Source organism: Cibotium barometz, chromosome 8, assembly GCF_041138505.1.
Source record: "Cibotium barometz isolate CiBa-2024 chromosome 8, ASM4113850v1, whole genome shotgun sequence".
Classification (NCBI taxonomy): Eukaryota; Viridiplantae; Streptophyta; class Polypodiopsida; order Cyatheales; family Cibotiaceae; genus Cibotium; species Cibotium barometz.
In genome coordinates, this window is record NC_141053.1 from 13,040,256 (window position 1) to 13,053,909 (window position 13,654).

At 37.5% G+C, this 13,654-nt stretch overlaps 1 protein-coding gene across 2 annotated transcripts; it reads right to left on the reverse strand.

The window, feature by feature from the left end:
- Positions 1–2,369: 2,369 nt before the first annotated feature.
- Positions 2,370–6,611, reverse strand: LOC147635925 (uncharacterized). 2 transcript variants are annotated; one of them, XM_086801319.1, is made up of 9 exons: positions 5,907–6,611; positions 5,398–5,480; positions 5,093–5,101; positions 4,894–4,982; positions 4,494–4,567; positions 4,312–4,362; positions 3,889–3,965; positions 3,225–3,716; positions 2,370–3,075 (listed from the first exon to the last, which is right to left on the reverse strand). In XM_086801319.1, the coding sequence occupies exons 1-9, from the start codon at positions 6,116–6,118 to the stop codon at positions 2,558–2,560; spliced, it is 1,605 nt and encodes a 534-aa protein (XP_086657445.1). In that variant the 5' UTR covers positions 6,119–6,611; the 3' UTR covers positions 2,370–2,557. The 2 variants fall into 2 exon arrangements, with proteins under 2 accessions (XP_086657445.1, XP_086657444.1); XM_086801318.1 differs by lacking the exon at positions 5,907–6,611 and having other exon boundaries at positions 2,370–3,072; positions 5,093–5,591.
- Positions 6,612–13,654: the final 7,043 nt, after the last annotated feature.

Below are 13,654 nucleotides of genomic sequence, written 5' to 3' on the forward strand. Positions count from 1 at the left end.
TCACACATGGAATGAAACCTAAGCTCTGAAGTTTACCAAGCCTAGATTTTCAAACCTAACTAGGATTGGTTTTAGACTTGAAAAGGGGAGAGTGGACACAATATGGGAATTTTCACTTGGGGGGATTGAAAATGGACCTTCCCATACTCAAATTAAGCCAATTTTTTTTTAATAAATTTATGGCAACAAGAGTATTGATCCCTTGAGTTTTTAGATTGAAAGAATCAATATTTAATTTTCTAGAATTAAATTACTATTGATTTAATGAGCCTCTGACAGTCATAATAAATTTTCCAAAGTAAATCTACAAAAATCCAACCGTTAGATTTGTAATTTTACCTTATATCCACGTTATACTAATCTTTCCCAATCTAATCATCACTAGATCCATACAATTTGAGCATTTTAAATGGTAGATGTGGTGGGAGGATAAAATAGTATGTTTTTTAACAATTCTAATACCATTTAAATAATATAGAAAATAGTAGAACACATCAAAAATTGCTCGATAAATCAAGTTAAGCTCTATGTTATTTGTATTTGTGATATGCAAAGTGGGAACATCATATGAGTAATAATATAAAAGTTATAGGTAATTTACTCACATTCACTGTACCTGTCTAAACCTACGAGCGACAGGGCCTGTCTACAAACTTGGTTCCCAAAGAAAAGGGGATTTGTAATTATTGGATATTCGATCAGATTATAGTTTTAGGTGCCCAACTTTGCTTATGATGTTTTATTAGAAGACGTTGAAGTGAAACGCCTTGGCTTACTATGAGAGATTGGCTATTCTTCTTGAAAAAATGCATGTTTTCCAGCTAAAGCCAAGGGCGCCCACTACATGAAACTAGATAACCTCATCTTGCAACCACCCATATGTCGTGTTGTTCATAGCCGGTAGATGTTCTTTCTTGAACACTTCATGAAAACCTTGAAGGGATTTTGTGAAACAAAGGGCACAGCCAGAAGGAAGCATGGCAGAGGGATGGTTGGTGCAAGAATCTCTTGTATACATCTGAGAATATTTGAAACAAATTGATCCATCTATGACTAGATTCATGCACAACGATGAGGATGAACGAATGGTATCACATGGAAAAGGACACATTTGAAAGATAGATGAGTCCATGTGCAAAAAGATTATTACATTTTGTCTTCTTAACACTTCTATGATGGAAAAGTGGATTGAGAAATATGAAGATGCAAGAAAGATAAGGATAGAGAAGAGAAGAGCATTTAAGAGATTAACACAAAGGCACATGGCATACCCACCCAACCTAAAGGCCCTTCCAAAGGATTGTAATATTGAATGGCTTAGAGATACCCTGGAGCAAGCCGAAAGGACGGGAGAGGAGATTACAAGAGAAGAATGGGAGTATGCAAGGAGATGCGACTACCATGTAAGTAAAGATGTTTTAATATTCAACTAACATATATTCCATTTTGCTAAGATATATAATGTTGAATACTAAATTGCTTACATATAAGCTATATTTAAGATTTTTGATTGGGTTGCAATATAAAGTGCAAAATGCAATGTGGTCAGAAGGTCGACATTTTTGCACTCAATGTGTGGACTCCAAGAGAATCACATATGATTGTGGTGTAATGGCAAGTTCTGACCAAGGTGGTCGAGCTAGTAGAAGAGATAATAATATTATAGCGGAGAAACTTGAATATTGTGGAACAATTCGACAAGACATCTTGGAGATTGGATTTAGAGATTTCAAAGTGTTCATCTTTGATGTTAAGTAGTTCAAAGTGTTCATCTTTGATGTTAAGTAGTTCAAAGTGGCATATAGAGGTACTCAAGCAACTGTCAAGAAGCATCTAAGCGGATTTTTTATTGACTCAACTAAATTATGGCAAGATTCAAGATACACATACGTTCTACCATAATATTGTAAACATGTTTATACTTGATTTTTAATTTTGATGAATCTATAGATAAAAGGAAAGCATTGTATATATTTTCTTGTAAATTTTTTGTGGTTCTTCCTTTTTTTTTCATTCGGACCAAAGAGATCCTAATTGTGTTTCATTCTTTCTTCAAGTAGTGGAAGAGGACTTTGTATTGATATAGGAGCCATCCAATGATGGATTTAGAGATAGACCAATTGGTATGCATGGAATTATTGCAAGATAGATTTGATGATGGTACTAATTAAATATAAATCATAACTAAAAGACAAGTTCAGAGTTATGAACCTGTGGCAACTTGACATGGTTATGAACTCAGCTCCTCGAGAGAGGTTGGGTTCACAACTGGTGCCAAAACTACGCTGCGTGGAAATTGGCTCTATGTTAGTGACCAAACCAAGAGACATAATATACAAGCACTTCGAAAAAAATATTAAAACGTCCTCGATTAATGGTCCTGAAGCTTGATAAGCGTAGCCATATGAAGACCCACACCCATACTAGCGTTAAGATACATTTCACATAATGTCAGCTGCTAATTCCGAAGACGTTATAATTGAGCTCCCATGTACCTATCTTTCAATATACAAATCATTTGTACACCACAGTTCTGGCAAATGAACAAGCTATATTCTCACCTCTGCAATTGCTGATGAAAGTTGAATGGAGGAAACAAGGAAACCAAGCTGTTGCTTAGGCTACTATCTAGCATTAATTCACCACCAGCATTACAGTTATAGTGGGCCGGGTACTGATAACCATAACTATACTTGTCAATTGACTCATCAACGTTGGGAAGATCTGATAAGGTTGCTCCCTGGATGGAGCTGAGATCATTGGAGGAGCAAATGGAAGAGTCCTGGATGCAGGGAGTTATATCAGAGAAGTCGAAGATGGGATCTATATACCTGATGCATTCTTCTGCTTGAGGGCTAATTAATCCAGCTAGATAACCACCTGGTTTGATTACAGGATTAAGATAATCATTATTGATTAAATGGGTTGCTGATGAGAAAGATGAGGAGGAGGAGGCCGTGTCTGCTAGAGTGTCCATTGCTGATGTGGTGCTCTTCTCTAGCAAATCTTTAAACTTGGGGGATTGAAACAAGACCCCAAGAGCGCTGGCTTGCCCGCCAGCACCATAATCAGCTGCTGCAGGAACAAATTAAAGTTGCAAGTGTATTCAATAGCATGTATGAAAATATTGTAAGCTTCGAGCACATTAATAGCATGCCTAATCAGATAATTAAGGCTAGAATAAACCTAGTACTAATTTGCAGCTGCATATGAAAGGTATTCACCTAATAATTTGTCCAAATGATGATCAATATTAATCTGGGGATCACCAGCTGCAATATCCACTGAAGCATGATTCGCGATCCATTTTGCAGGTGTAATCAGCTGATTCAAGTAATCGACACTATGTGCACCTGCATCCAATTGATTAGGAGTGCAAATAGCACTAGCTCGGTCCTGGATTAGGTTGTAATCCGATGCGGCCATGTCTTCTAGTTGCATGATTATGTTCTGCCGATTATGATCGTGGCTCGTCTGCTGCTGCTGCTGCTGCATGCACTTAGAAACTAGCTGAACATCGGGGTAATTAACCTTTGATTGGGATGGAATGCGATGATAATAATAATTATTATAACTGCCTTTATTCATTGTGGATGCAGCTTGCTCTGGCTTCAGCCACCTCACGTAATTGCTCATATCAAAGTTGGTCACTGCATTCAACCCTCGGTATTCGATTGCTGCGATGTCGTAGGCGATCGCAGCTTCCTCTTGGGTGCCTTGTATATAATTTTACAATTTCGTCAACAAGCTGATAGCAATATATAACTGCTTGCAGGCTATTCATATTCGACTAATTAAACTCCAAAAAAGCTAATTATAAAGGGCCACAATGAATAAAAGTTACGTTTACTTGTGGAATTTAATGGAATAATTATGCCCATCTCTTACTGTATGTGCCCAAGTAAAGGTACTTGTTGCCAAAGACCCGACCAATTCGGGCTTCCCAGCGGCCATTGTGGTGATGCCTACATTGTCCCATATATATATATCGTTATTAGTTACGATTATTATTCCAACCTTACTAGTATACATTCCTGCAAATATTTATTTGTTAAGAAAAGAAAAATATACACGAGAATTCGGAATTGTTTAGCCTGCAAAGCATTAAATATACATTCCAACACATGATCACGTACATTCCAACACATGTTTAGCCTGCAAAGCATTAAATATACATTCCAACACATGATCACGTACAAAAAGAGAGAATATAATTATGTAGTCCTTTTTCCAGCTTGATTATATATTACATTTATGCACTTACTGGCTCACAATAATATTTTTTTCCTTGCATTTTTATACATCAATTACCTTGCCACCCCACGATACTTGGAAACGCCTCTTGAAAAGCCATTGCTAGTTCTGCTTGAAGAGGAATCACATTAATCCAGAGACTACGGCTCAATGAGAACAACTAGAATTATGAACTTGCACAGTGCTTTAGTGAACAATGTACATGCAATAATGCTGTAATTAAGAAGCGCATTTTTCACCTCCTCAACGAGGCAATGTATTCTTCCCTTGTGTGGCGTTGCATGTCCTCCATTTCCTTGTCATAGCCGTGAAGCTGCGAGCAGTAGGAGCTTATATAAATTAGCGTGGAAACAGTAAGGCTTTACTTTGGAATTATGATATTTATAACAGATATGCGAAAGAATTACTTTTAATTTTCACGCAACTGATCAATGAGAAAGAAGAAAAGGAAAAAAATCTACTATGAGCAATAAATTATTAAAACGAGCTGGTATATGTCAAATTAATGATACTGTAATCTTACCCGATAGCTTCAATTATGTAAAAGAGAGTAATCGATGTTAGATAGCTTTAATTAATGATTTTACATAATCAATCCATGAATAATCCATGCATAATTAGTCCTATGGAGATACCCACTGGGAAATTAAGAATGGTTTGTCCACCCCAATACTTCAATGCAGCTAAATCGTATGCACGGGCAGCTGTTTCCTCGTCATCGTAAGCTCCTGCTTGCAATATGATAAGAAACCATTAACCTCAATGTTGGGCCCTAGTCTGTAATGTAAACATGGCTAAGTACTCCAGCTTAACATGATTATAAGTTTCATTAGCGCACCTAGATACACTGTCATCCGTTCAATGGTCGAGGTTCCCGCATCGTAATCAACACAACATAACACTAGCGTTAGATAATAATCAGACAGTAGAAACCCCCTTGGAAAAGAGTGTGCTAGCTGGAAGCTACAGTTACCTGACCTAAGCATGGATTAGTGGCTCAATGATCAACTTATTTATTAGAAAACCTTCTAATAGAGATCAATGCATATTACAAAGCATTAACAATTATTGGACCTAATCGCGAGTATTTATTTATTTTGTTGCGTTATCTCCCGCGATAATTTGGATTAGATGTTGATTAACCTTGTCTTCCTTTCTTGCTTTGGGATTGATTCCAGGAGTTCTTATCCCAGAGATGTGCTTCATACCTCCCCGTCCATCTGTGCCTGAACATCAATTTAGTAAATAAAAAAAGAGAGCAATTAGAATAGCATCAGGCTTGCATAAACCCTTTCACTAATTTGAAAATGGCACCTTTGGCAAGATGTTTGTAACCTATAAGGTGATGATAATTAGCATGTGAACAGCCGCAATCGGCCGTGCGTGATAACTCCGTCCTACTAATTGTGCTCTAAATCGCAGAATTAGGTTAGAATGGGAAGAACTATGCAGTCCACGTGTTGAGAGATCGGGGCTATACAACACAGTCGGCAGCGATGGAGCTGAAAAAGTGCCGTCCTACGAATTCTAATGGTGGGCGGCCGCGCAGGCGGTTGTGTGGAGAATATGGATTAAAAGAAAGCCAGATCCAGATGTAATTAACGTATGAGATGCCATGATTAGTAGTTAGTGGTAGATTAAGCTGGTTGTACCGTGTGACTCCTCTGTATTTGGAGCTGCGACGGCAGCCAGCATTAGAATTGGCTGCGGGCTCTTGTGGGTTGCCGCCCTCTGTAAGCTGTTGTTTGCTGCAGGTCGAGCTTGCTGCAGGAGCTCGTGATCTCTTGTTGGTGCCACTGGGCTTGCTCATCTTGGGCAGATCTGCCTTCAACTCATCACGCTCATGATCTGCAGAAGCTTTCATCTTCAATATCCTCCAGCTCTCTCTCTCTTTCTCTCTCTTTTGTGGTTGCAATAATTATACAAGCTAATAATTAAGGTTAAAGCTGGTGACTTTGCATGCTCATGCAATCCTTTTGCTAAAAGTATCCTTTAGAGAAGTCCACCTTCTTGTTGTTGTTTTAGTATTAAAAAAGAAGGAAGTCTATTGCTTGCAGAATTAGGGATGCCAATAATGTATGGTTTAAGTTCTTGTTAGTGGTATAATAAAAGTAAAATAATAATTAAGCCAAGAGGGAGGCCGGCCACACAGTAGGCTTGAAGCCAAAGCGACGATGGTGCTAATGGGTACCAGAATTCTTGCAAACTAGATTGCAGGTTGCTTATCTTATACACTATTGAGCTCATCGGTGCTCCCTACGAGCCCATTTCTGCATGCATTCGAGGCGCTGGCGGTTGATGATCAGTATAAGTTCTCCTTTCTGTACAGAGAGAGAGAGAGAGAGAGAGACACACACACACAGTACACACACACACAGAGAGCTTAGAAGTGGAATTTTAACTGGCTGCACCATCATCATTAGCATTGCAGAAGATTTTGGCCGCCCGTGACTGTGAATGATGGACGGACAGACGGACACATGGCCGTTCTCTGTCACCAGTTCCCGCCCCAAAGCATATTCATTTCTATTTTTTATTTTTATTTTATTTTTATTTTTTTTGATTTTGGGGTTAGATTCAGGCCGGCGCCTGGCGGCCAGACGCGGCCACATCCCTTCGTAGGTAGAATATTACGCTCTGTAGAAATTCATCATGTACGCATATTATTACTATGTTGAAAGACTCGCTAGCTATGAGCCTACGCTATACATATCATGCTGGTTGGCAGCTCAACAGCAGCTACGCCAGCAGGGTGCGCTATTTGCTGATCTATTGCAGACGAATATCATGACCATCAGAGCTGAATGGTAGTGGGTTTTGCTGGCTGGTACTTGATGATCACTGGTTTCAGCTGTGTAAGTACAGTGCAGTTGCAGGCCCCGCAGGAATCGCACAACTCAACCAGCCCCAGTATTGTGAACACAAAAAACCATTTTTTCTCAACAAACCACTTCAGCTTCCAGCCTGCAGGGTTTTCTTTCCTCCCAGCCCGCCCCCCTCCCCCCCCCCCTTTTTTTTCCTTGAGAATTTGCAAATTTTGGAGCTAAAATATGACTTAGATGCTTGAGTTTGGGCAGATTTTTTAAAAGTGGGAAAAAATTACAAGTAAAAATGAGAATGTTACATTCCATTGTATATAGTTTGTAGGTTTTTTGTGAACACTGACAAGCCTAGTGAAGCCTCCATCTCCTATTTGTCATATGCTCAAACAGCAAAGCATGTCAAGGGGGGCTAGGGAACTCAGCCTACAGCCTGAAAATTGTCTAGGAGCAAGGTGATGCTGTATCTTATCTCTTCCACGTAAGAAACAACAACTCGTAAAAATGAGCTTGTCAATTTAGTGCAACGAGCTCAGCAAAATGTAGTTTAAGATTTAGGTGTAATGAACTATGTAATTTGTAATTTGTAATGTAATCCATTTCATTATTGTATAGCTCATTAGTAATTTGTAATATAATCCATGACATTGTATTGCAATTATTGTTCTAAAAAAATATCTTTAACTAGTGTTTAAATAATGTGATTAAAAAAACAGGGATACGATAGGGGAGAGATGTGGGGACACTCTACATGAACCTTCAAAAGACGAGGACTACTGAGGAGCAAGGTGATGTTATGTTGAGCACATTGTCATTCTGAGGGGATGAAAGAGACGTTGAACATTGTCAAGCTAGTTATGTCGTTGATATAATCCCACATATCCCCACCCCACAAATAAAGTTTTTCTCTAATTTAAACAGTTCTTTGTCTTATCAAACCATCACATTTGGGATTATATCGACGTTATGTGTCAATTAGCTCGACAACATTGGGAGGGGATCAGAGCGGCATTGAATAGTTGACGAGTCAGTTGATACGTGTCATCGATATAATCCCACGTGCGATGGGTTAATAAGGTAAATAACTATTTCAGATAAAAGAAACCATTGCATAACTCAGATATCCAAGGAGAGTTGCTAGATGAAGTTACCATAGGAATACGAGGTTGCATTCACTGATCCCATACACAGTTTCCACAAAAATCAGGTTTTCAGTAATAAATAAAAGGAGGTGGAAGCAATATTCATAGAAAACCTATAAACTACATATATTGGAGTCGTAACATTTCCATTTTTACCTTTAATTTTTTAAAATTTAAAAAATCTACAAAATGTTAAGCACCTCAATCCTATTTTTGCTCCAAAACGTGCAAATTATTAAGGAAACCCTTTAAAATTTTGACTGTGCAAGTTTTGTGATGTGTTGAGAAAAATATTTGTCCCTCTGATCCTCTCCCAATATTGTTAAGCCAATTGATACGTGTTGACCATTGATATAATCCTACATGCAATGGGTTGTTGATGAAACAAAGAAAACCCTTCAGAATGTTGAGTATGCAAGTTTTATGATTTGTAACTTGAGAAAAATATGTTTTATGAGCACTAGGTGGAAGTAGTGATAGTGAAACGGTGGGTAAAGTGGTTGGCTTTGAGGTTTTGTGCCACAAGTGGTTGTTGGTAGTCAGGTGTTGGTAGGCGAAGGGTTTGACACACGAGCGATTTGATGGCATTAAGGCCACAAGCGGCTTGTTGGCATAAGAATAGCATCTTAAAGAGTTTTCGGGTTTCAAAATCTATGTTTGCAATTGAACGGACTTAGTTTTAAAAGGCCTTTTTTCTGCTTGGAAAGTTTTGGTTTGGAAGTAGTGCTAGAGAAAAACTTTTTTGGAAGCCAATGAGAAAAAAGACAAGTTGGAGTACAATCAGTTTCCTCTATTCAAAATCTAAAAAAACCTATGAATTTTATAATAATTTTAGCACTGGTTGGAACGCTAATGCAATAAACGGACTCTTTTAAAAGGTGGCGAGTGAGAGAGGCACTCATGTAAAGTCAGTTTGACTTTAGAGGATGCACTCAAAGAGGGGGATGCGGGGGGGATGCGCAGCTCGCCCACATGGGCGGTTTCTTCTCCCCCATTCCATGATCGGCCACTGACAGACCCTGGCCGCCGCATCAGAGCAACCGTCTCCTCTGCATCGTTCATCATCTCGCCACCCAAAAGGAATTGCCGCCCCCTTCTCCCCCCCTCCGTGCACAACTGCTTTGCAAGCATAAAATCCCCCAACTGTACAATCATGGCCTCTTGCTCGTACCTCCGTGCACACTCGATTATTAGCTTAACGCATGTTAATGTTATTATTATGCGTAAGGTCGTCTACATCCATCAAAATGCATGTACGTAGGTATATATGTATACACACATCTATCCATGTTACAGCTGCATGCACTCATAAGAGAGAGAGAGAGAGAGAGTGTGTGTGTGAGAGAGAGAGAGAGAGAGAGGGAGAGGAGAGAGAATGTCATGATGACACATTGTCCTATAACACAATAAGTGTGGAAAAGTGAGATTCAGATTTGAACCATTGTTTTTTTTTTTGGGGGGCTTGTGAGGGATGTGGTCTGAGGTCAGTATATCATTCTTCATTGATCTGTCTTAAAATATGATAGAATGGTCCCCGTTTATCCCCAAATTTTGTGATTACCAATGCACTAATCAATAATATGGTCATACTAAGGTGGAAGCTTTTGAAAAATATATTATGCAAGATTTGGAAACTCTTCTAGCTTCTAATTACATGTCAACTTCTCATGCATGCATGCAACAAGGTGCAAGGTACGGCGTGCTCTCTCTCTCTCTCTCTCTCTCTCACACAGCTAATGCTCAGCTCTTTGCCTATCTTTTCAATGATATGGAGGAAGTAGATAAGTGGGTCATCAGATTTATAAACACAGGGATGAAGGTAGATTTACACAAGATGCTTTTGTCATATGCATTCTGCCTGGGTCCCATTGACAGCCACATCAATTTTATGGCTGTTGGGTCCTCCAAACATTGATTTCCAAAATATCACTTCTTTAAAACCATGCTTAGGGCATAGATGCTAGAGCAGTTTATACATGGCTTCGGAACGTCATACCCTGTGAAGCATGTGCTATCGACAAATTTTCAGAGTCTAGATACACCTCTTTTGTAAATTTTAATAATCTAAATACACCACTTTTATAAATTTTAAGATGATGAAAGTACCCTTTCTATATGAAAGTGTCACTAACACCATGAGTTGCCAATAGGGAGATTTTAGCATTACAAGAGGTAGAGCTCTCTCTCTCTCTCTCTCCAAGGAGGACATGAAAATAAGACTAACTATTTTGAAATCCCCTTTTGATTATCCATTAGGCTAATATTAGCCTCTATTTGTTTCCATGGGGAGAGGGGGACGGTATATGTAAGGGCACCATATTAGGAGTGGGGTGGGTGGTCGTGTCACACACGTGAGAGAAAGGGATGATAGGGAGGATAAGATATGGTTATGCTTTAGGCATGATGCAAATTTATGGGATTTATCTCCGTATTAAATGACAACGATAGTAGGGCTCGATTAATTAGGGCATGTAAAAGCTATTTGAATATACACCATATAAAATTGAGATGTTGAATACACAAGATATTAAAGTTGTGTATTATTGTGTGTAGCGAGATAATTGATTCCATCGATTTCATAATTTGGAAAAGCTAAGTTTGAAAATAAAATTGGCACAAAGGTTGAAACACTATGCATGTAAAAAGTAATGCTTTAAAATTATTAATGCAATGTAGGTCGAAGATAATAGCTAAAAGCAAGGAGGCATTTGTGAGGGATGGTAGGCTACAATTTTTGTAATACATGCTTATAAGTTCATTTTGCAACTTCAAGAAATCACTTCTATCACTCTCTATGTTCCCCTTGTTAAAGTCTATCTAATTTACTAGCCTATCTAAAGCCTGCATGCTTGTTGAAGCCCATAATACAACATGTGGTTTGAGAAAACTTTCAAATCTAAGTTTGTGGCCCAATGCTTTGTATTCCTTGGTAGCCACTTAATTTTCTTACTTACTTATCCAAGATGGTAAAATATGAAACTCACCTCATCATTCTCTCTTCTCCCTTATTTCAAAAATTAAAGCTTTTGATGCATTTTTAAAAAACACGTGTTCATCTCAAAACTTTCATCTAATAAAAAGGGAGATGCGATTTTTTGGAGAATAAAGGAACCATTAAATAAGAAAACTATTTCTATTGGTGCCTTTGTTTCTTAACATGTTTTATATGTTAGAATGCTTTTTAAATTTGAAATTTAGTTATATATTGAATTTCTACACAATAGTACTATACATTCTATGCTTCTTAACATTTGAACCATTTTTCCTTCCACTCTAATATCTATCATCCTATTTTTCAACCATAAGGAATATTTCTCTTAATATCTATTTCAATAAATATCATGTGTTACTATAACAATATATGATGTGCTACTATAACAATATATGATGTGCTTGAGCCTCACTTTCAAAAAACTTGATTGGCACTTTCAAAAGACCTAACCAACACTTTGAAAAGACTTGATTATCACTTTTAAAGATTTGACTAGCACTTTCATTATATGTTGTGCTTAACTAGCATGTACATCATGGACATGCTAAAGGATGATGAGGCAATGAGATGTGGTTGTGCTTTAGGCGTTATGTAAGTTTATGGGATATGCATACATCTTTGTATAACAAGATAATTGATTCTATTAATTTCATCATTTCAAAATACTAAGGTGGAAAATAACATTAGAACAAGGTTAAAATGCTATGTGTGTGAAAAAATTAACAATTTATTAATGCAATGAAGCTTAAAGCTAATATTTATAAGCAAGGAGGCACCAAGAGGGATGGCATGCTACAATGTTTGTTGTAATGCTTACTTTGAGGTAGATTTTGCAGCTTTAAAGTAAGCAAGTAGGGATTTGTCTTCAAGAAAATGCCTTCCTTACTCACTCTCTTACCCTTACTAAGCTATCCACCAATTTACTAGTCCATCTAGCGTCCATGCTCTTGAATCCCGTAACTAGAACATGTTAGGAAAAATGTTGGGAAAAATCCAAGATTATGGCCCAACCACTTGCTTGCTTAGCCAAGCAACTAGGGGAAACATGGAACTTATCTCTGATCCTCTCTTCTCATTTATTGACAAATTAAAGTATCCTAATGGAGATTTGGATGGATTTCTTTTAAAACACAAGTGTGTTCAACTCATCAACTTTCATCTTATAATTAGCAGGGGGACCTAGATTTTCTAAAGAATAAAGGAACCAATAGATTTAAAAAAATCCATTGGGTGACTCCCTTTATTACCTTCTTTATATGTTGTTACTTGTGTGAATGTACCACTTTTATATGTGCGAATGTAGTACTTATTTTATATGTGTGAATGTTTTCTAAAGTTATATAGAGGTAGGTGGGTATCTCACTAGGTAGGTGGGTGTCTCATCTCATTCTCTACTAGAAAATCTTCAGTTAGAATTTTGAGTTTTCTTGCCAAAAACTAACAAACTTGAAATGTTAGAAGATAACTAGTTTTACACCACTTTAGATAGTAAATTATTATACTCAAACTAGCTCTAAAATGTGAGTTCATTGTAAAGTTCATTGCAACACATAGTAGACATGAATTCCCAAAGTCCATCAATAGTTTCTAAAGAAATGTCCAAATTGCACATTTTGAGAAGAAATGTGCATTACAAGAAAAGTTTTTACCTCCTTTAAGTATGTTGTGCATAGGAAGCAAAGTATTTGACTCCTTTGAGTGTATTGTGCACTATAAGCAAAGTGTTTGAGTTCTTTGAGTGTGTTCATGTGCTACAAGTGAAGTGTTTGAATTCTTTTAGTGTGTTCTACTCGACACACTAGCCATGCATTTGAGACATGTCAAAAATTTTAGTGTGCCAGGTGCCAATGTATGAACCCAAAAATGATGAAGTTAATATCATTATAGTGTGAGATTACTAAAAATCAAAGTGGTTAGAGCACACACTAGACCGTACCATCAGAGCCCATCATAGCCCATGATCTCTCTATGGGAGAGGCTGAACTCTTAAAGATGAACGACTATCTGCATAAATATTTTTTGAGAATGGTTTGTTTTAATAATGATGAAATTAATATTGCTATAGTGTGGACTTACTAAAAATGAAAGTGGAGAGAGCACACACTAGACCATACCATCAGAGCCCATGGTCTCTCTATGGGAGAGGGTGAACTCTTAATTATGAACTACTATCTTTATAAATAAATTTTGAATGGTTTGTTTTAAAATATCTAGCCAAGGGATTTGTAGTGAGCTTGTTGTTAGCTAGTCTACTACTTAATATATAGTGAATGCCATGATGAAATTGTACATGATCCTATTGCATTTGTTCCTAGATATAAAGCATGTAACTCCTTCTGTTATTTCTAGACATACAAAAATGTCTTCATATCTCAATGGTTATGATAAGTAGTTTTTAAGTGTTTATTTTGTAGCAATAAGAACATTTATAAATTTAAGTAAAGGAA

Excerpts from the sequence above, each read along its gene's own strand:
- LOC147635925 (XM_086801319.1), bottom strand. The coding sequence starts at position 6,118 with ATGAAAGCTTCTGCAGATCATGAGCGTGATGAGTTGAAGGCAGATCTG. Across the intron at positions 4,568-4,893 it reads AAACCATTCTTAATTTCCCA|CTTCACGGCTATGACAAGGA; the intron begins GTGGGTATCTCC and ends TACTGCTCGCAG. Across the intron at positions 3,076-3,224 it reads TCATTTGGACAAATTATTAG|CAGCTGATTATGGTGCTGGC; the intron begins GTGAATACCTTT and ends TTGTTCCTGCAG.